The 23,596-nt window shown below is 33.3% G+C and overlaps 1 protein-coding gene across 9 annotated transcripts in view; it reads right to left on the reverse strand.

Moving 5' to 3' along the window:
* AP3B1 (adaptor related protein complex 3 subunit beta 1) overlaps window positions 1-23,596 on the reverse strand; it is a 261,951-nt gene that overhangs the window by 164,784 nt on the left and 73,571 nt on the right. For all 9 annotated transcript variants that reach the window (XR_007461784.1, XM_049649702.1, XM_049649699.1 and 6 more), the window contains one exon: window positions 14,537-14,719. Coding sequence is in view for 8 of the 9 variants with exons in the window: in XM_049649702.1 (XP_049505659.1) it covers window positions 14,537-14,719 (183 nt within the window). In the remaining variant the exon portion in view is untranslated. The remainder of the gene's footprint in view (window positions 1-14,536; window positions 14,720-23,596) is intronic.

Consider the following 23,596-nt stretch of genomic DNA (forward strand, 5'->3'; position numbering starts at 1 on the left):
CTGAAGTAATCCATGATGTTTAGTAAAGCACTTTCACAAGTATCTTACTGGATCCTTAAAACAACCCCATGAGGTAAGCAAAGCAGGTATTCACCATCTTTTTCACAAGACGAAAGACCTGAGGTACACAAGTTTGTATGAATTTATCAATAATCTCACAGACTGAAAGTGGTGGGGCCAGGATTTTACCTCAGAATCATTATTCTTCATCTTGTCATCTTTCTCTCTTTTATTACCTTGGAATTTACACTGGTCAAGAAAAAGACACTGAATATATCCACTTGCCTTCTGAATTCAGTGATAGCCTGGAGGGCACTAGCACCATCTAGGATTTGTACCAGGACAAAACAGTCTACAATCCGCTGTGGACACAGACTATCATCTCATGTTTAAAAGCTATGCAGGGGAATACAACATGACATTCTCATGCAATCCATGATACTTGTATTAGCATAGTAACAAAATACCACAGATTGGGTGTCTTAAGCAATGGACATTTAATTATCAGTTTTGGAGGCTGGCAAGTCCAAGATCAACATGTTAGCATATTGGGTTCCTGGTAAGAACCTACTTCCTGCCTTGCAAATGGCTGCCTTCTCATTAGGCCTTCACATGGCAGAGAAAGAAAGCAGCAGCTCATTGGTGTCTCTTTAAGGACACTATTCCCACAGTGAGACCTCCTACCCTCACAACTTCATTTAAACCTAATTATTTCCAGGGGCACCTAGCTGGCTCAGTCAGTAGAGAATGCAACTCTTGATCAGGAATGTAAGTTCAAGACCTACAATGGGTGTAAGAGAGTACTTAAAATAAATAAAATCTGGGGTGCCTGGGTCACTCAGTCGGTTAAGCATCCGACTTTAGTTCAGGTCATGATCTTGGGGTTCATGGATTCGAGCACCACGTCCGGCTCTGCTGCTGACAGCTCAGAGCCTGGAGACTGCTTCAGATTCTGTGTCTCCCTCTCTCTCTGCCCCACCCCTGCTCGCACTCTGTCCCTCTCTCTCTCTCAAAATTAGTAAAAACATTAAAATATATATATATATTTTTTTTTAATAAAATATTAAAAAAAAATAAAGCTAATTACTTCCCAAGTCCTCACCTCCAAATACCATCACATTAGGGGTTATGACTTCAACATATGAATTTGGGGGAACACAAACATTCAGTTCAGAGATACGATAGCAATATACCGGTGGTGTATCTCTAGGATATTGGGTTAGATGTACCTAGCAAGACCAGAGCGGGTAGGTGATTAGCAATATCGTACTGGCTTAGTTAAATTAGCTATTCAGTATGGATAGCTAATGGACACCTTACCAGAGAAATGCATTCACTAGGGAAAAAGGGTCACGTTTAATAAAAGTTTAAATTTAATATTTTTCTCAAAGGAAAAAAAGAAGTCATCTCCCTCCCCCAAAATTAGGTCTATATAAAACAAACCAGGATATGCATAGTGGTTTGAGACTTTTTTCCTTTCGTGTGGTAAATGCTATGCTCTTCACTTTACATGTTTTATATCACAGCCCAGTGACCACTATGCCACACAGGTGGAAGTGTGGGTTTGAGGACCATTGAACACTGGATCTGCCCCCATACATCACAATTACAGAAACACCTGTGCCCAGTAACTTTCTGTTGAGCCACTATGAAAATTCACAATGTTCAATTGCCCACAGCACTTTTCATTTCTTATGACTAAATGATCAGCTCCAATACATAAGAAACAAGCTTTCTGAATGCAGCAGTTTCCAAACTTTGTTACTAAGGAATCTAGATCTATATAAGTCATTTCTTCAAATTTTTCTGAAATAAAATATACTTGTGACAAATGGGGAACTTAAGTAGGGTTCCAAGACATGAGAAAGAATGGTCCTAATCATCTGAAAACTAATCCCTATCTAATGATGGGGAATAAATATGAATTGCTTTTTTGTTAAGCAGAATACATTTTAGAGTGGTTCTCATTCAATCATAAATTATGAAATAAAATTAAAATCAACCTAAGTAGAACTAATCATGATTCCACATGTATTCATTCTTTCTTTACCTTAACCCCTGAAATAGAGAAAATACACTAGAGAAGGTAAATGTCTACTGAACTGAAACTGAAAAATGTAATTCTCCTTTACGACAATGAAAAAGAAGAACAGGGTTAGAGCAGAGGTTATGAAATATTTGTGGACATTTCATGGAGGAGGCAATAAATCAGTAAAGTTTCTTTTTTTTTAGTCTTATGGGGAACTCTAAAATGTAAACAGAAAAAAAAAAACTATACCGTAGATAAAGTAAGGTAGATGGGGATCCAGAAAACAACAATTTAAAAACTTTAAAAAGCAAAAAATCTAGGTTATAAAAACTCTTTAAATAGAAAATTTTAAAGGGACTACTTACTTTTCATTAACTCCAAAATACTGATATACATAAATTAAGTGATATCCTTTGGGTCACTGCTAAAAGTTATGTAAGCAAGTTGTTCTAAAAATAATATATGGATAACTGGTCAAATACAGAGCTAACAGTTAGAAGTGATTGTTTAGTGAGTGGAAAGTTGAGATAAGAAGGGGGAAAAGAATATATTTATTACACAATGCAGCAATTCCACTCTTACAGAAATAAAAACATACGTCTACACAAAGACTTTGTGGCACTGTAGGCAAAGGTTTACACAAAAGTTTAGAGTTCAAGCGTAAGTACAATCTATGACTGCCAGAGACAAAGAGATAGATAATTTGTGTGTTTATGTGTTACAAAAATTGTATGTTAAATAAAGAAAAAAAAGAAAAGGCATAATTTATAATATTTACCCACATATATACCATTTCTTTCATTCTTTATTCTCTTCTATAGTTACGAATTACCATCTGTTACCAGTTCTCTTGAACCTAAACAATGTCTTGTAGTATTTCTTATATATTTCCCATGTATGAATTTTTCAATTTTGTTCATCTGAAAATGTCTCCATTCCTTCTTTATTTTTGAAGATTAGATTTGTTCAATACAGAATTCTTTGTTGACAGTTTTTCCTGTCAATAATTGAAAGATGATATTCCATTGCTTTTTAGACTCCACTGTTTCTGATCAGCAGTTAGCCATATCATTGTTCTTCTGTATATAATGTATTATTTATCTCTGTCTCTTTCACTGTTTTCTTTTTCCCTTTCGGTTTCAGAAGTTTGACTATGATGCATAGAAGTGTGACTTTTTACTTGTTTTGTTGGAGAATTTGATAAGTTTCCTGGATCAGTGTGCTTGGATTTTCCCCCTTCAAGTAAATTTGAAATTTTTCAGTCTTTATTTCTTCAGGTATTTATTCTGTTTCATTCACATTCTTTACTCTCATTCTGGAACTTCAGTTAGAAGCATTTCATTCTGTTTGATATTATTCCACAAGGCTCTCAGACTCTCCACTTGCTTTTTCTGTTTTTCAAACTGAATAATTTCTACGATTTACCTTCAGGATTCTTGACTCTTTTACTGCCTCCTTTCAGCTGTTAAGGCCATCTACCATACTTTTCATTTAATCATTGTATTTTTCAGCCCTATATTTTCCATTTGGTTCTTTTTTTAACTTAAAAAAATGTTTATTTATTTATTTTCAGAGAAAGAGAAAGCGAGCAAGTGAGGGGCAGACAGAGGGGGAGAGAGAGAATCTCAGGGCAAAGTCCAATGCGGAGCTCAAACTCAAAAACCATGAGATGATGACAGGAGCTGAAACCAAGAGCCAGACGCTTACCTGAATGAGCCACCCAGGCGCCCCTCCATTTGGTTCTTTCTTATGGAGTCTTCTGTCCTGTTAAGATTCCTCATGTATTCATTCAACATGCTGATGTTGCTTTTAGTATTTTGGCCATAGATATAACTGCTTTATTTACCTGTAATTGCCTTTTCTTGACTATCCTGAGGTGACTTTCTACTTGACTGTTTTTTCTCTTGAGCAGCAGTTATTCATTTGTTTCTCATGAGCCCTGATTTTTTAAACGTACATTCTGGATACGATCAACCACACACTATAAAAGTCTTCCTTACAATGTACTGAATTCTTCTTAAGTATACTGATATTTGTTATAACTAGTGTGCTACTGATCTCAAACTCCAAGCTCTGTCTGTCTTAATGTGGCCAGCAAGGGAAATGTCCACTTAGCTTTTTTATCTTCCAGGAGCTGCTTTTTTACTACATCCACTGGAGTCTTTCTCATACATCTCCACTTTATTGTTCAGCCAAGGATTTGGATGCTGTTTACATGCATTTCCAGGGGGTTCATCCTTCTGTGGTTCCCACACCCTTCTGGAACTTCCTCCGAATTGTTAGGTATTCTGCCAGTCTTGAAGTCTGTTCTCTGACAGCTGGGTAAGCAAGGCTGTGGCTCTTTCCATTACCATGTGAGTTACAGGAGTGACCTCAGACAAAAACCTGCAAACTCAAAATCTCACACCTTGAAATTTCAGCCTTTCGTATATAGAATCCTCTCTAGTTTTTTCCAACTTGTGGCTGTCTTACAGTGACTTTACATAGCTGGTTTTTGCAAAACATTTCTAGAGAGTTAACCCAATCAAGGCATTCTATTAGAAGCTGAATAGATAAGTTCATGAGGTACTATATCTCAACTGCAAGTCAAATGTCTTGATGCTTTTTATGTGAAAGTAAACCTTTTTCATATACCCCCTCCACATCTCAGTTTTCTCATGCCTCCCATTACATCCCATTAGCCAGAACTGCATTATATGTCCATTCCTAAACCCATCACCTACGAGAGGAATGTAATTATTAACACTAACTAGACTACATTAGGCTCAAGAGCAACATGGCTTCTTCAAAACTATGCAGGTGCTCAATCTCTGTAGAAAATGTTTGCAGGGAAGATCTTTCAATGGGGGTGGCTGTTTGAGACAATTAACAGTGCTGCATTCTCTACACCACCTAGACAACAATACACTGGCAAAATCTGTCTGATGTGACTATTTTAGAACTGTGGAATCTACTGAAGGTTTGCTACTTCCAGGAAGACTTCAGTGATTTTAAGATATGTCTCAGAAATCTAAAGTCTATACATAGACACAACTAAACAAATCACAGAGAAGAAAACTGGATGTTTCAAATTACATTATTAGTTTACAGAAAATCATCTTTTCTCAGGTGAATACAGAAACTATTAAGCAGCAAAATCACAAAATTAAATGTAAATAAGTGACTTCTCAGGTGATTCATTATTAATTATATCCACTCCTTTATGCTAGAATAAAACTAACACAGAGAAAAATATGAGGAAATGAATGGATGATACAGTCAAGAGACATTACAACAATACAAGTATCTATGGGAGAATATAAAAAAAAAGCTCAGAGAAAAGAGGAAACTTAGCAGACAGATATCAGAGAAGGGCAAAAGAATTAATAACCTTTCTTAACTCCTTAAACTCTAATTCTCTCCTCCTAAAATTCAGTTGGTACATGTTAAAAGTCATAAAACACTTAAAACTATTAACATTTTGAGACTTCTAGGAAAGGCTGGTAAAAGAATGTAATCTCTTTTCCCAATATAAAAAATGTGAGGAAAATAAAAATATTAAAACCAGCAAAAAACAGTCAACTGTAATGGAACAAGTGTCATAATCTATTGGCACAAACTTTTTTTTTTAAACAAAGCTTTTTTTAAACAGCAGATTTTAGAAACACATATTCCTTGCTTCCTGAGAATGTTCATTAATAACCTTCTCCTCCCCAAACTTAGAAGAAAACAAAGAAAAGTTATTCTTATCTTTTCAATCTAATGGGTGGGTAGGGTGGTGAGGGGGTTAGTGGTGAAAATAGGTGAAGAGAAGCACATGGCAGAGTAAACAACAAAGCTGGCTCTCCCTGAAAGAAGTGATGACTCTGGAGCAACACTGCCCAAAAGAAACTTTTATGGTAAAGGAAACGTTTTATATCAGCACCATCTAATAAGTAGGCACTAGCCATGTGCGACTACTGAGCACTTAAAATGTGGCTAATGCATCTGAAAAATTGATTTTCAATTTTAGTTAAACAGTCACATGTGGCTAGCAGCTACTTTATTGAGCAAAAAAGTTCTTGGATGAAGCAATGAATAACAGAAATTAATTTAAAGATCAAGAATATCTTTCCATAGGAATATACTAGGTGGTACGAATACTCATAAAGAACATTTAAGAAAATTCCAGAAAAACTGCTCAGGCATTCTAAAAAAACAACTTCAATCTCTGCTGATGCTAAATTTACTACCCCCAAAATTACTCCTTTCCCCAAATGCCCTAAGGCTACCACTAAATCAAAAAAGAGTATGACATAAAATACACACACCTCAAATTGAAAACTGAGAGGAAGAAACAAACTATCTTTAGGTGTGGGTACAAAACTAAGAAGTCACACTGTGTCAGAATGAATGTCTGTACCAGAGCTTCCCAAGTATTTTCAATATGAAAAGAGCACAACAACTAGGCTACATATTCACAGCACACACTAAAAATGCAAAAGACAAATCATTCTGGAAAAAAATATTCCCTATGTATCGAAAGTAAATTCTCCAAGAGGTTCTCAAGTTCTTGAATATGAACTCAAGAAAACGGAAGCTCAAAGATGAGATGATAAAACTATATAATAAAGGAAATGTAAGATTGACACTTGAATAAGTAAAATCCAAAGCGGGTGCCTGGGTGGCTCAGTCAGTTAAGTGTCTGACTCTTGATTTTGGTTCAGGGCATGATCTGCCGGTTCATGAGATCAAGACCAAATTGGCCTCTGTGCTGGCACAGAGCCTGCTTAGGATTCTCTCTGTGACCCTCTCTTGTGGGAGTGCTCTCTCTCTCTCTCTCTCTCTGTCTCTCTCTCTCTCTCAAAATAAATATAATAAAATAAAACCCAAAGCAGTATCATTATCAAAGTAAACAAAAACTGTTAAAGACAGATAAGATCACTGAAAATCAAATTACTGACAAAAAGACTTGAGGGGTGCCTGGATGGCTCAGTCAGTTAAATGTCTGACTTCAGCTCAGGTCATGATCTCACCGTTCACAGGTTTGAGCCTCAAACTGGGCTTTGTGCTGAGCCTACTTCAAATTCTCTGTCTCCCTCTCTCTGCCTCTCCATCACTCATGCTCTTACAAAAAAAAAAAAAAAAAAAAAAAAGACTTGAGAAATACAAATGCAAATAAAAAGACAAACACTGAAGCAATTTTTTTTAAAGGTGACAGAGAGTACACAAAGACTGTAAAATAGCATAACTGGCATTTATGAAGCATATAAAAGACAAACGGAGCAAGAAAAAAAAACTTGGAACATCAAAGAAAAGAATTCAAAAAATTCTACAAAATAAATGAAGAAGTAAATATGTAGATCAGATAGAATGATCCGCATCAAGAGGCAACTTCACTAATCTTTATAGAGTTGGAAAAAAAAACAGCTTTCTGGGATACAAACAAAAAAAACCAAATCACCTGCAAAGGAAAAAAAATCTGTGCCTACAAGGAGAGCTCTCTGAAAAAGAAGAAAAACAGGTGTGACCCAACAGTATTATATCCAACCGAGATGTCAAGTAAAAAAGTAACATGACGGGACACCTGGTGGCTCAGCTGGTTAAGCTTCTGACTCTTGGTTTAGGCTCAGATGATGATCTTACAGTTGGTGGGCTCAAGACCCACATCCAGCACTGTGCTGCCAGTGTGCAGCCCGCTGGGGATTCTCTCTCCCTCTCTCTCTGCCCCTCCCCTGCTGCCGTGCTCTCTCAAAATAAATAAATAAACTTTAAAAAATTTGTAAAAATTAAAAAATAAAAGTAACATGGCATTTCAAATACATAAGCCCCAAGAGAATACTGATTCTGATTCCACCAAAAAGGATAAGAATGTTACTATACAGAAATAATATCTGCAAAGTCATAATTAAATGAACAATATACAATTATTTAAAAATTCTAATAAAACTATATTGCAAAGATGGAATAGGGACAGAGTGAAACTATGAGATAATATATGACAAGAATGCCAAATCTTCCATTTCTATAATAGGAAGTCATTCATAAATCAAGAAACAGCAATATGTGCGTATTACTAAAAAATATGCATATTACTGAGAAACGGAGAAAGTTAAATACACACGTGTCTAAAAGAATTAGAGGTAGCTAAATCCAGGCATGGGGAAGGGTGGAACAGGAAAATGTTTCTTACAAGCCAGGTGGTATTATTTAATTTACTTTTTTAAACCACATACATGCCTACTTGGATAAAGTTTAAAATATATTTTTTGTTGGGGCGCCTGGGTGGCGCAGTCGGTTAAGCGTCCGACTTCAGCCAGGTCACGATCTCACGGTCCGTGAGTTCGAGCCCCGCGTCGGGCTCTGGGCTGATGGCTCGGAGCCTGGAGCCTGTTTCCGATTCTGTGTCTCCCTCTCTCTCTGTCCCTCCCCCGTTCATGCTCTGTCTCTCTCTGTCCCAAAAATAAAATAAACGTTGAAAAAAAAAATTTTTTTTTTAAATATATTTTTTGTTTTTTTACTTTTTTTTTTTTTTTTTTTGAGTGAGACCGTGTGTGGGTGCAAGTGGGGGAGGGGCAGAGGGAGACAGAGCATCTCAAGCAAGCTCCACACCCAGCATGGAGCCCAATGCAGGGCTGGATCTCACAACCCTGAGATTTATGACCTGAGCCAAAATCAAGAGTCCCACGCTTAACCAACTGAGCCACCCAGGTGCCCTAAAATATTTTTAAAAAGGAAACTTCATGGATTAAAAAATCCAACCAAAAATAAATTATGAACAAGAAGAAGAATAAGGAATCTTTAAGATAAATACTTCATAACTAATGGAGAGAAGGAAACCCCATTTCAGTATCTGCTAGTGGTCCACAGTTTCCCAATAAACTGCATACTGAACTCTTTATCAATAGGTGCCTGAAAAAGTGTACAAAAAACTTTTGTATTTGAACTGTACAGCACGGATTCTACCATAACTCCTCCCTACTGTTATTTAAAAATTACGCACAAGAGATTCAAAAATAGTTCATTAGTAAGACACAATACAAAATTTATCTTACAAAGAAAATTAACTTGTAAAGAAAATTAAAACTGAATAAAAAATAATCTCTAACATGTAGGTCCTGGAAGACAGGACATGGTGGACTCTCACAGTACCTTTGTATTTTCAGAAAATTGCCAATCAAGAACTACGTATATGAATTTTGTGTTCGGGTTAGTTCTTATTTTACGGCTGTCCCTAAAAAACTTAAGGAATTTATCTCAAAAATACTTTAAACAAAATTCTAAACTGGAACTTTCTTACACCCACCTAAGGTTTTATAATTGAAATACAGATATACTGAGAGAAATAAAAGTAAATTCATCACTCCAAATTTCAAAATGGCATGCATAATGCCACTAGAATTATATTAGCTGGATTCATATGCAAAAAGTAACTGTGAGTACATAAAGTTTGAAGTTCTAAATCATGAAAGTAAAAAAATTTGATAATTCTTGCAAAATTGTCATCTCCTAGAGAAAGTTTAAGGTTAAAGAGCTAAATTCATAAAATTAAAAACCTTTCTCAGGCCCCAGAACGCGAGCTTTGTTTTGGTTTATAATTAATACCACTAAAGGGTTTTGGGTTTTTTTAATACTCTTAAAATTTACTTAGTGTTTTATAACATTTATTTTCTAAAATTCATTTTTTCTACAAAAGTAACTTTAGTATTAGAAATTTACATTTATGCTTCAAGTATTCTTCCATAATAGGCTTGAATGACACAAAGAAAAGCTTTAAGTAATTTTATATCCTTGAAAATTATACAAACTTGACCTAGAATAAAAAAAACAAACAAACAAAACACCTACATGTACTGTAAAGAGTAAGGTAAATTTGAGAAAATAAAAATGCAAATATGCATTTTAGCAGTCTCTTGAATTTATTAACCTAAAAGGTTTAATTTCCATTTTCCTGCATCAGCTTTATTTATAAAATGTCGTGCCCTATAAATACGCTGTTATTTTCTATAGTCAAGCACCCTCTTAACAAATCTTCTCATTAATATGTAAATTTAAAGTCAATCGGTCTTCTCCCTGACAGCCCCATGAATTCCTAGTGCACTGTATAATCGGCTTTGACTTGGCATCCACTATTTATCATCAAAGATGTCAGTTAGAAAAATTATGGAAAATGCACTGCAATTGATATGACTGCAATCTACTTTGTCAACACTTAATTGTTCCTCAAATCATACATTTACATATAAACAGCCTAAATACTGATCTATAATGATGCAAATAAACTAAATTAAAAATCTCTTCTGCCCTGAAGAAGCTTGTTTGTATATGATGTGTTCATCTGAGAACTTATTGACAAAAGCATGTTACATCAGCTCATCTCAAAAAAGGTTTCTACTAATTTTCAATCCCTCAAAAAAATAATTTTGCTACCTTTCAAGTTTATAAACAAATATTTTAAAAATTCAATAAGAAACATGATTTTTCTCTCTGAAAAACAAATTTAATTATAGTTGTTAGCTAACTGCAATATCTAAGCACCATGGATGGGGGGGGGCGGGGAACTTCAAAAATGGCTTCAACCAGAATGCAGTAAACAAACACAGAGAAAGTTATTAAAGTAAGCGAAAAGATACTTTAACTTAAAAGTCATGAGGTAATAGAATATATAGGATATATATCAGAATATAAATCTGATCTAGGCATCAGATTACTCTGTTTATATTTCTGGTTCCACATTTTATAAGCAATATTATCTTCTATGAGTTGTTGAACATTATATGCCTCAGTTTCTTCATCTATAAAATGGGTCTAATAATCGTTACTGTCCTATCTCAAATAAAATACTACAAAGTACAGCAAAATAATAAACTGTTAAATTTAAAGTATCACTGTATTATTTTTCATATATTATCTTAGTTTCTGAGACACCCCTTGATTTTAATAAATTTAGTATTTAAAGGCAGTTTTTTCCTTTAACTTTTAAATTAACCTATAATTTTAGTGAGACCGTTTTCTCATTTGTAAAATCTTTTACTTCAAGACAAATGGCTCTTTATATATCATAATATGGTGTTCATATAGCATTTATATAAGTGACTTCTGCCTGTATGTAAATGGGGATGAGGTGCTAGAATGACCCATCTTTATATTCTGCTAATTTCATGAAAAAAAAAAAAAAAAAAAAAACACATCCAAGACCTGAAGGTAAAAAGATAAAAAAGGATTTTAACAAGTCAGCAATGACTATGCTAGCATACTGATCCACTTTGTCTTTCTATCCCATAACATTCTTAGCAGTTCTTTACTGCATGATAGGCTTTCTGCAACATGAAAACTGAAAAATGAAAGCAGATATAAATGCAGAATCCTCCTAAGTTTCTTCCAGCTTCATGATTCAGGCTGCCAAATTTTAAAGTTAAAATTACCATGTACAGTCCTAAAAAGATGGATGCAAGTTAAAGTGTAAGCCATAAACTCTCCAAGACTACAAGTGCTTGGACTGCTCCCTCAAAAGTTGCTCAGTAAAACAGAATTCTAACAAGCCACAGACAAAGTCTGAGATGAGTTAAAGAGTAAGCATGAACATGGTCTAAATGATAACCATTTGAACTTTAATTTTATAAAATGTATCTGTGCTAAAAGTCTAACCTCTCTTGGACAATCCCTTGCTTCTAATACTGCAATAAAGAATGACCCTTTCAAATCTTTCCTGCTAGTACTGAACAGAATACATATGTATACAAAGAGACACAAGCCTGTTATCTTGATTATTTTGGAATCAACTGATACCACTTTAAATTAATAAATAAAGTGAAATAGGCTATCCAAAGTAAAATTTATAACCACTACAACAACAGAAATTAAACAGTTTCCTCTAAGGGGTCAACCAAGAGGTTATGATATGAGAAGGACGACTTCGCTTTTATTTCACCATGTGGCTGACCTCGTTGTACAATTAAAAAAAAAGTTATGTTTATAGATACCTAAACCCTTAGAAATCTTCTATTTTAGTAAGGTTTTCTTCTTTTCTTTTTTTTTTTTTTTTTAAGCCAAGGAATCTTTCTCAAAGGAAGCCATATTCAAAGCTGTATATGAAGGGCGGACAAAGATGAAGGCTGCTCTGTCTGGAACAGAGGCAAGAACCCAGAGAGCTGCAGAGTCTAGACCACCACTGTCCCCCCGCCCCCCACCACCACCCCAGGGTTGTTCCTGTGGCAATGTTACAGCATCCTGAGGCCTGAGGTGCACATCTGAAAACTAGTGAATTAACTCTATTAACCACATAATGTAGAGAAAATGCCAAGGTCAGAATGCAAGTAAGTGGCAAAGGTGAGAAATCACTGAGCCCAGTTTCAATGTACCCAGGACAATGACTGGATTTCATCTCATGTTTGTAATAGTTAATGTCCAAAGAATCCACATGTGAAAACACAAGGAATACATATAGCCCCAATTTGTCAAATGATCTGTCAAAAGAGTAAATATACATGGCAGTACAAAATTTAACTTCCTGGCTTTGTAAATAGCTTTCAACATGAGTTTTATGTAAAATAACATGAAACATAATTCAAGGAACAGAAACACAAACAGACAAACTACAAAAATAGAGATTTTAAAGTCTGTTACATATTTTCAGAAGATATGGCAAGGAAAGATTTTAACTGTAATTTCTACATAATAACAAAGCAAAGGATCATTTGCATACAGATACTGAAAATGATTTGACGGTGACAGGGAAGTAAAATTTAAAATCTTATCAAAGAATGACAGTGGTTAGATAAGGCAAAATTACTTTATAATAACCTTACAACAGGAAAACAAAATATCTAAAGAGCACTCTGGAAAAGGACCGGCTGAAATCAAACAAACTATCATTAGCAACAAAAATCTCTCGTCAAAGTTACCATTTACATGAAAGGGCCAAGACTTTTATAGCACTGGCATGTCGTTGCTTAATCCAGCAAAAGTGCCATCAGAAATTTACTTTGCTCAATGATTAATACAATTTATTTTATATAAGAAAGCAATCAATTAGTCTTATATGGCATGAGACTTTTATATATGAATAATTCAAAACATACTTCAATTTTAAATAACCTAAATACTTTCTTAATATTAAAATTAAGATGGAGTCAGGAATACAGATAGTCTTCTGGATAAAGATATACTTTAAAAATTTTTAAATACTTTTTAGTATAATACTTAGTTACCGTAAAAAGCACTGATGAATATTTTAAACATTTAAACTTCTTTAAACATCTGAAAGTTTAACATGACATCTTAAAGTATGTACTATGAACATTCCTCCATTCTACATACGTTTTCCACTTCCTTTATTTCTAAATAACAAAAGTGAAACGTAGTAAGCACTCAAGCCCTATGCTTAAGTTTCTATACAAACTACTATGACATAATTGGGGGATTTTTGATCTTTTACTTTTTACACAGTTGATTTAAAAAATCTATTATAGATTTTACTTTTAAAAAAGCATTATACTTTTTTTAATTTAAATATAGTTGACACATGTTACATTAGTTTCAGGTGTACAACATAGAGATTCCACAACTCTACACATTCTGCTGTGCTCACCACAAGTGTAGCTACCATCCGTCACCATACAACGCTATTACGATACTACTGAATATATTCCCTGCGCTGTACCTTTCATCTCCATGACTTATTCATTCCATAGTTGGAAGCCTGTACTTCCCACTCCCTTTCACTCATTTTGTCCAACCTCCCTCCCACCCACTTCCACCTGCTTTTGAAAAAGACAAAAAAGAAATATCACAAGATGAGAATGAATGTGCTAGTCTTATAAGATTTAATGATTTCTTTTTTTAAACAAGCTAAAACTTACACTTAAATATTAAATATATACACACAGAGATCGCTATTGCAAACTATGCAGTAAAATTTTTTCAATCGTCAATAAAGTAACAAGAAGGTATGTGTCTAGGTAGGTATACATAGCCTAATGTTAATATGCACAAAGAAAACAACTTCGTTTTAAGGCATATTTAATTATTAATTTTACTAAAATTCTATCAGCTTAAGTGAAAAAAAGGAAAACAAACATTTTAAAATACAAAACTAGGAAAAAGTAGTTTAAAAGGTCAGTAATATTTACCATTAAAGGCAAGATACTCTCTTAAATTTACATGTGCTAGAAGCACATTACCCACTTGTACGATGGAATCACTTGAGCAGTTGAGACTTAAAGATAGGAAAGCAACAGACTGCAAAAAAATCCATGATTTGGCAATATCCCTGAAAACACTGTATCACACTACTGCTCCTAACAAGGGCCTCCTGCCAGGTATCATACTAAAAGTTTATACACTATGTCATTAAAGACAGGTCAATCGGTACCAAAATAATGAAAAATTATCCTTGCATTTATATTTATTTTCTGCTTTCCAAAAGAACATAAGAAAAAAAAGTCCTCCATAAATATGCAGACTTCTATTATCTTACTCCTATACACATTTTTAAAAGCCCATCCATGTTCTTAATCTTCATTAAGTGGAAGATTGTTCAACACTTACCTCTTTCCAAGGACTGACAAACTGTGTACGAGCATATCGAGTTAGCATGTGGATTATGACAACCTGCCCCCACTCTTCTACATCAACTAGTAAATTACAGAGCTTGCGGTAATTCTTGTGAATCAGATCTATTCTATCCGGGCATACTTCTTCAAAAGCCATCACAACACTGCCAGCTACCAGCTAGAAAAGAAAGAAATAGTAACTCATTAAAAAATGTCTTCCTCCCCATCAAAGATTCTATTTAGGCATTACAGAGATACAATCAGTGTTATGACAATGAATGTTTAAAGTATTCAGTTATTTAATTAACAAAGTGATTGTTTAAATAACAAATTTTAAGTGTCACTCACTCAAAGAATAATTTTTATAGCTGTAACATGTCTGAAAAGCTAATACTTTCCTGAAGTATTACAATTAGAGAAGTATCAGTACTACAAATCCAACAATTTTTTGTCATGTTAAATAGCAATGAATTGTTCACACATGGATGGACTCAACATATCCGTCATGTACATTTTTCATTTTTAAGCTAACCTAAATTCCAATCTAAAGATTTATTATTTAGTACATAACATTCAGAAAAATCAAGACACTAACAAAGACCACATCATGTCAGTTTAAAATGAGAATGACAATGAATTCATCTTAAAGTGTTTGAGGAACCTGTTAAGTGTTTCTGGTACAAAACACTTTCAAATCTTCAACATTTTAATCCACCTGTTAATTTTTACCAATATATTTACAAAGAAAATACAAAGGCTAAAATTTTATATAACCTATATAGCAATGTGTATAAATTGAAATAATATATTACCAACAAAAGACAGCTCCCTCAAAGACCAATTAATGAACCATAAATGCTGTTTTGTAATTGTCATACAAAGTGGTAAAATTAAGATATCTTTGGTATAAAGATACAAGCTAAGCAGAATACGTAATATACAAATACTTCTATATATGTACCATTGATATATGTGCAGTTAGCCAAAATGTAATACTGTTGAAAAAATAAATTAATATCATATTCTTTCTAAACACTAGGGATCTTCATTTTAGTGTCTAAAATTTCCCCAATGACTTAAAATAAGCAATTAAATAGAAATGTAACTTACTGAAATGGTACTTTTTGAAAAATATTAGATACAATGATATTCGTATTTTTAGTGTTTGTCCCTCTACTTGGCTGACATTTAGTTTATTAATATGCAACCAACAATACAATTGAAAGAAAACAGCTCAGAATATAGACTTGCTATTATGCTAAACAAGTTTCCAGTCCTGTGGGGATTTTATGAATTACCAATCAGTATAAACGTGAAGCCGCATTTATTGACTCCAGCCCTGCCCATGTACTGGTGCCTGCTGGTCCCAGCATGAATGCACTTCAATCGAAAAAGCAAAGAATTGATTATTTGTGTGAACTAAATAAAAAATGTATTATATATATAATTTCCCATTTGCTGTTGATATGGAAAGGATGTTAAGTTCATGTTTTCATCTCCACATTTTGATATCTTCTGCATAAATCACTCTTCAAAAATTATATTCTGTGATAATCATATTTCTAAATGGTTAGAATTAGTATTATTTAAAAATCCCTTAAAAACAACTAAGTTTATGACCTCAAACTATAGAATAACTTAGTATTTGTGAAATAGATCTATCCATCTATATGTTTTATATTTAGGCCAATCTTACATTAAGACACACATATGAATTGGTAAAGGATATTAAAGTAAAAAAATAAATAATACCACTTAGAATACAATAGTCAGTGAAATTAAAGCAGCAATCCAACAAAGTTTCAATTAAAGAAATACTATGTAAAATCAAGTTATTTTGCCTAACACTACCAGATTTTTTTCAAAATGGTTAGTACACACCAAACAATTAAAAGAAAAATCAGCTACCAAAAGGTATTAAATTCATTACACCAAGAGCTATAGGTACAACATAATTCTGAAGTATTAACAGAAAACATGAAAAAAGAAACTAATTACTTATGTCCAAATAAAGTTTAAGAAAACACAAAATAATTAGGAAGAATGTAAAGAAAAGTACCTTCACAAAATAAAACTGACCATTTTAGATATTTTATCGTATGGATTTAACAAACTGACCCTAGGCTAACCAATGCCAGAATCGATAATTTTGGTCTATTAAATGTTCAATATTGTATAAAACTTCCAGAATTAAAATAAAATGATCTACTCAGATTTTAAAACCAAAAATATTGGTTTCCCAAAAACACACAGTTAATTTCCATCTCACTGTGTCAATAGTAGCTTTTTATATAAGGTGAAAAATAAATCACTCCAACAAAACTAGCAATGAGCTCATCAAATTCAAATGCAGTTTTCCATTTATGTATTTTTTATATTAAAGCTATAAACATGGTTCATTTATCTTCCCTTGGTTGCCACGTTTTTCTGTGCTGTTGCTATGAACTTCAGCCATTAGCTGTGCTCCAAGGTAAACTACATGAACCATCAACAAAAGTGACACCCCATCTATGGAGTTCATATTTTCTCCAGATTATCTATGCTAGTTGACAAGCTGGTAATGAAAAAAATCACACTAAGCAAATGGTTCCTCTAATAACAATAAATTTTCTATAAAATTATGAAGGGTACAAAACGTTTCCTTGCATCTATTTTGTCATGAATTCTAATTAACGTTGCAAAAACCTGAGAGTGCTGGGTCATCACAAGAAGTGCATCAAGGTTTGATTGATAATATGGTATAAGTTGGCCAATGCTGCCAAGATTTTCTTCTCTTAAATTAATGGCCATCCAACCTGCCCTAATCATACAGCCCAAATGATATTCCCCTTCTTATTTCAATTTTCTTGAGGCATGGAAAATGGGAAAGATCAGTCATTTATCTTCTAATAGCTGGATAATAGATCTATCACAATAAAACATCTGCACAAAATCAGAGGTGTGGGGTTTTTTTTTTGCCCACTACAGTGAAGCTTTTACCAACATTAAATCAATAACCTATAAAATGGTGTCTTACCCCTATAATTTAGTTACGAACTACCAATATATTCATTAAACATCATTTTGTAAATTAAGGAGAAACTCTGTCATAAAAAATATATATAAACAACTAAGTTTTCCAGTAAGCATTGACCTAATCTGTGTTCTTAAGAAACTGTTTTCTATTAGAAAGTTAAATGCTATCAAAAGGATTTCTTTACAATTAACCTGAAAGGAAAAGGAAATAATACCACCCTGCTTTTGAGGTATTCTAAATAAAAGATGTCCACTGCTATGTTTAAATTGTTCAACAAATATGGATTTCTACCTTAAAGAAAAACCAGAGAAAGTATTAAAATTTAAAAATGAATTTACAATAGAACATCAGAAAAGGTATACAGGAAAGAAGAAAAGTGTTTAAGATATGTTAAATAGAGAATATAGGATGAAAATAGTAAATCTAGGAATATACAATAAAGAAATTATGTAAAAAACATCTTGTAACTGTTAACTGAGGATAATGGAACACAAACAACATATTCTCTTTTAATTTCACTGACTATAGCTGTGAGGTGTCTTTCAAAGCTTAAAGATAATCTTCAGACAACAGTTACCTAAGTAACCCTAAAATGTTCTAGTTATTTTACCATAAGCCTTATATTCCTTAACCATAACTATATTCCTTAACCCAAAGTTATGTATTTTTAGGAAAGGACTATTCATATGATAAATTTTGGTCTTACTCTATTAAAATGGAAAGAGCATTCTATTTTAGTATGTTTAGATTTCTATCTTTCCTTAAAATGAGAATTATAGAACTGTCTTTGAGAACTTAATTATTAGAAAGTCTTCATTTAGGCTAAAAGAAGCAACAGAAGGTATATCTCATAGCCAATATGTTAAGTAAATAAAAGTTTTTAAACAGATTAACACCTTTCAAATTGATATTTGTCAGCAGCAATAGCAATGCCAACATGACAATAATAATCCCAAAAAGCTCCTGATGAAAACAAATAAATTCCTTTTCAAAATGTGGAAATAAATCAGACCTAGTTCCCTTAATTGGGAAATTTTTAAACAAAAATTATTTGGAATTCTTACTGTTTTAAATGTCAATACCAATACTAACTTGGGAGAGAAAGGAAATATAGCTGTCTTCCTTCAACAAAGAATTACAAGAGACAAGACTAAGTAATAATAAAGCTAAAATCCCTATATATATATGCATAAATACCAGAGTATTTTAAACCTTTCTACCACAGAATGTAATCATACAAAGGAAAAAATTATCACAAAATATTCCCAAAACATAATTAATTTAAATAATGGGTAAACAAGTTAATGGTACCTAGGAAAACATGAATCTCCCATCCCAAAGCCAGAAAAATCAAAGATGAAAAACTGTCCTAAGCATAACTAAAAAACAAAGAATCCCCAAACTTCAAATTACATGTAAGTAGAAAAATAAGCCCTAAATGCCAGAGAGTTATCTTTCATGCTTATATCATAAAAACCCATAAAGACCTGTGGCAGTCAGGAAAAAACTGCCCTTACCAAAACAGTCAGAAGTTGGTGGTGAGCAAAAGAAAGAACTAAAATCAATAGGAGGAAGAGAAAGAGTATTCTAAGTGTAAAAATACTATCTAAGATTCCTCATGGATCACAGTGGATTACAAAGTAGAAATTTCAAGGGGGTAGGAGATGGAGGGTGGATTCAATGAGATTGTCTTGGAAAAGAAAAATTTCAAGAAGAAAACAGTTAAAAAAGAGGTAGAGGAAGAGGAATTCCTTAGAAAATGTAAGGTGACAGAAAAAAAGAAATAAGAGGAGGAAATTCAGAAGAACTACAACAAAATCAAAATAACTTTAGGACATACACCCCTTCCTACATGCTTTCTCTCAAAACAGCCATCTAATAAAAAAGCATACTGTGATATTCTGGCAGAAACGGTATTCTTGTGCCAGGAATCTTGCAAACTACCTCAAACTCAAACCACCAACCCTGTCCAAAGAAAATGTAAAGATGTGAGTAATCTGCAAGTGTTGAAAACAGAAAATGAAAATCAAAACAATTCAACTGATGAAAATTGCCCACACAAAAAATTAATAACAAAACAAACTGTCTAACGCAACACTCCAAAATGAAGTACCCTCAACGAAGCATATGAAGATCAGAAAAATGAACGTGAATCAGAAATTAATAAACAGAGAAAAGAAATAAACAAAAGACATCAGGAAGAAATGTAACAGGAGTTGACTGAAACCAGGAAAGAAACTGAGAGGGGAAGAAAATAATCAGACATGATGATTAAACTGCAAGGTGCCCCTGCAAGAAAACAGCTGAATGAAAATTTAATAAGGGGAATTAAAGAAAAGTAGAAAAAACAACAACAACAACAAAAACAACAACACAGTGGTTGAAATGTAAGACAGGTAAAGAAGATCCAACCTACATAAAATTTAAATCCCTGAAGAAATAAAAGTAACAACTAAGCAGAAGTAATGTTTAAAACTATAATCTTAAGAAACAACAACAACAACAACAACAACAACAAAAAACTTTGCCAGAAATAATGTAAGTTCTAAACCTACATTTTAAAAACATTCAATGAGTACCAGGAAAAAAAACTAACCCACATCAAATAACCCTGAGACACAATTTAAAACCATTATGTCTCAAAGATAAAGAGGAAATCATCAGGGTCAGCATCTTACTTAATGCAGACACATTACAGACACTTTCCTTTAGACTGAAATAAGACAAGGATGCCCACCATCTCCACTACTACTGAATATTATACTAATACTAGTAAGTACCCAAGTATATAATTACACAAGAGAAATTAATTAATCATTAGACTTGGAAAAGAAGAAGTAAAATCACTCTATTAGCAGACATTATATTTTCTAGAATAAACCATGAATAAAATAATTAAACAATAAAAGAACTTGGTAAAGGAGCAGGATATAAAATTACCATAGAGAAGATCAATAGCCCTTTTTATACACCAATATAACAAGTTCAATGATATAAGGATGAAGCAATTTCAATTTACAGTAACATCAAAGAAGACTACATATCAATACAACTCTAAACCAATATTTAACTCAATTAGCAGTCCACATCTCACCACTTCCCACAAAGGCACATGCTAGCAATTCTGAAACACTTTGTCTGCATCTTGGGACAAACATTTTTCAATGTTGGAGAAGGAAGCTGAAAAGGCAGGAGGCTAGAAGGAATCCTGGGCTATTGTACTGGAATTAGAGGCATCTGTGTAAACTTTGCCACTTAATACAGATAGAAAAATAGATATAGATGTCCTTTTAATTAAAAAATATATAAACATGTAAGTAACACTTTAGGAAAAAGGAGTGTCTCATATAAGAGACCATCAAAGCCCCCAAAAGATCTGCCCATGAACACTGAATATGATGTATACCATTTGGGAAGCAAAATATTAAAAATAATAGTAAACCCATAATTACCATCACCAAAAACGTACCAAATTAATTCCACAACCATTCGACAAATATTAAATACCTACTATGAACAAGTACTCAATGTTTTCTATTATATTTTAGAAATAAATGGTCAGAAATCAATAACCGACTATCTCAAATTTACAAAAAAATATATATCCTTTACATTCTTTTTGTGTCATTTATTTCTTACTTGGAATATTTATTTAACCCCCTTTTATAGCACAAGGCACTATAATGAGGGTTTTACATACAACAGCTCTTTCAACACAAATAAAACTTTATACATTAGAAATTACAAGCCACACAAATTTGGGAACTGAAATTTATGAAGGCTTAATACATAGCTACCATGAGGCAGAAGTGTAGGACAAACCCAATTCTGTCTAATTCCAAAGACTGTAATTTCTGGCTGTGGCGTATCTTGTTTGGGAAGACATGCACACATTATATACATTTCATTCATGATTTCATTCCTGGGCCATGCAACAAATTTCTTTGAGTCTATAATGCAAGAGAAATCATGGTAAATTACATTAAAATAAAAGATCTGTTTCTTACAGATCTTACTCTATTCTCCACAGTTTATACCAAATGTCTTGCATATCAAAGAAATAAATGTTTTTATATTATTAATAAAACCAAATTAACCATAATACTGATTTCTAATCTGGGTCCTAGAAGAGAGTAATAAGTATGCCACACCGAAGACAAAAAAAGAGGGGTATCTGGGTGGCACAGTCAGTTGAGTGTCCAGCTCTTGATTTTGGCTCAGGTCAGGATCTCACGGCCATGGGATTGAGCCCCACATTGGGCTCCATGGGGAGCCTGATTGGAATTCTCTCTCTCCTCTCTGCCCCTCTACACAGTCATGCTCTCTCTTCTCTCTCTCTCTCAAATTAAATAAACATTTTTAAATAGGAATCAAATTTCTTTTCTATCTTCATTTATTGGGCAAATCTATATTTGTTTACCTCCTACATTACATCAAACAGTATAGAAGAAATACAATGAAGATTTCTATTACATTATAGACACAAAAAAATTTGCTAGATGGGTTAGGATCCCACCCATAATTTCAAGTAAAATACAGTATTTTAAAAGTACATAGCGGGGGAAAAAAAAGTACATAGTGAAAAACTTATTAAAGAAATTAAAATGTTCAAAAGAATATATTTACTTATAAAAAAAAGTAGTAAAGGAGGAACAAGGAACAAAAAAGGTAGGATACAGAAAAGCAAGTAAACAGCAGCTATAAATTCAACTATGCTAATAACACTAAATGTAAATGGATGAAACCATATAATCAAAAGGCACATAGTGTCACAGTGAATTAAAAACTATATGGTGTCTATAGGAGACACATATTAGATTCAAAACTACTAACAGGTTGACAGTAAAAGCAAAGAAAAAGATATATCATGTAAACAGCAACCATAAGGAAGCTGAAATGCTATAAATAGACAAAACAGACTTTAAAACAAAAAGTGTTATTAGAAATAGAGAGACATTTATAATGACAAAAGGAAAATTAAAAACAATTATAAATATACATGCACCTAACATCAGGGCTTCTAAATACATTAAACAGTGACAGAATTGAAGGGAGAAAACAGACAGCTCTACAATAATAGGAGACTTCAATACTTCACTTTAAATAATGGATACAACCACCAGGCAAAAGATCAATAAACAGGAGACCTGAACAACACTATAAACCAATTAGACCTAACATGTATCTACAGAAGTACTCCACCCACCAACAGCAGATTATACATTCCTCCCAAGTGCACAATCAACATTTTCCCGGATAAACCATATGCTAAGCCATACAACAACAGCTATATGAGGCTAGTGGCTACTCTATTAGACAGCTGCTATGCACAGATACACATGCTACTTGATGACAGCATCCTAAGACACGCAGAAATCCTTTTCCTTGATAGTGTGAGCTGCGGGGGTGGGTACAGAAGCCTCCATCGAAGATACCAGATCCTCCAGAGGTCGGCTCACAGACCCCATGGGTCATCACTATTATGAGATCTCATTATCACTACACTCAAAGAATAGGAGTGGGGAAAGGAGGAGGAAGAGATACATACATTCACAAAAGATGACAACATTAGCCAGTAAGCTCACTCTTACCAGAAATAAAACAGTCATGCACATATGAAAATGTTTCAGAATATTTTTAAATAGGCTCTATGCCCAGTACGGAGCCCATAGAGTATTTTTTTAATATTTAAAATATTTAAAAATACACGTTTATAATACTAAAACATACTCCTCTAAAAGAGGTATTTTTTAGTATTTCTTTAATACTTCTTAGTACTTCATTTTAAAACAATTATTTGTTTCCAGCTGATTCAACCTTTAAAAATCCTAATAAATCATCGTTTGAAATAAAAACTTTGGCACTAAAAGCAGTCAACAATTCAGCCACAGATTAAAGAAAGGATTTTTGTTTCCAACTTGTTCTTCTTCAGACTCTGATGATGAAACGTGTAACAAGCGAAAATTCTAAATGTAATACTTCTCTTCATCAAGTCATTTTTTTCCTTCACGGATTTTAATAAGTCCCATTAATATTTAT

The sequence above is a fragment of the Panthera uncia genome, assembly GCF_023721935.1.
Source record: "Panthera uncia isolate 11264 chromosome A1 unlocalized genomic scaffold, Puncia_PCG_1.0 HiC_scaffold_17, whole genome shotgun sequence".
In the NCBI taxonomy this organism is placed as follows: Eukaryota; Metazoa; Chordata; class Mammalia; order Carnivora; family Felidae; genus Panthera; species Panthera uncia.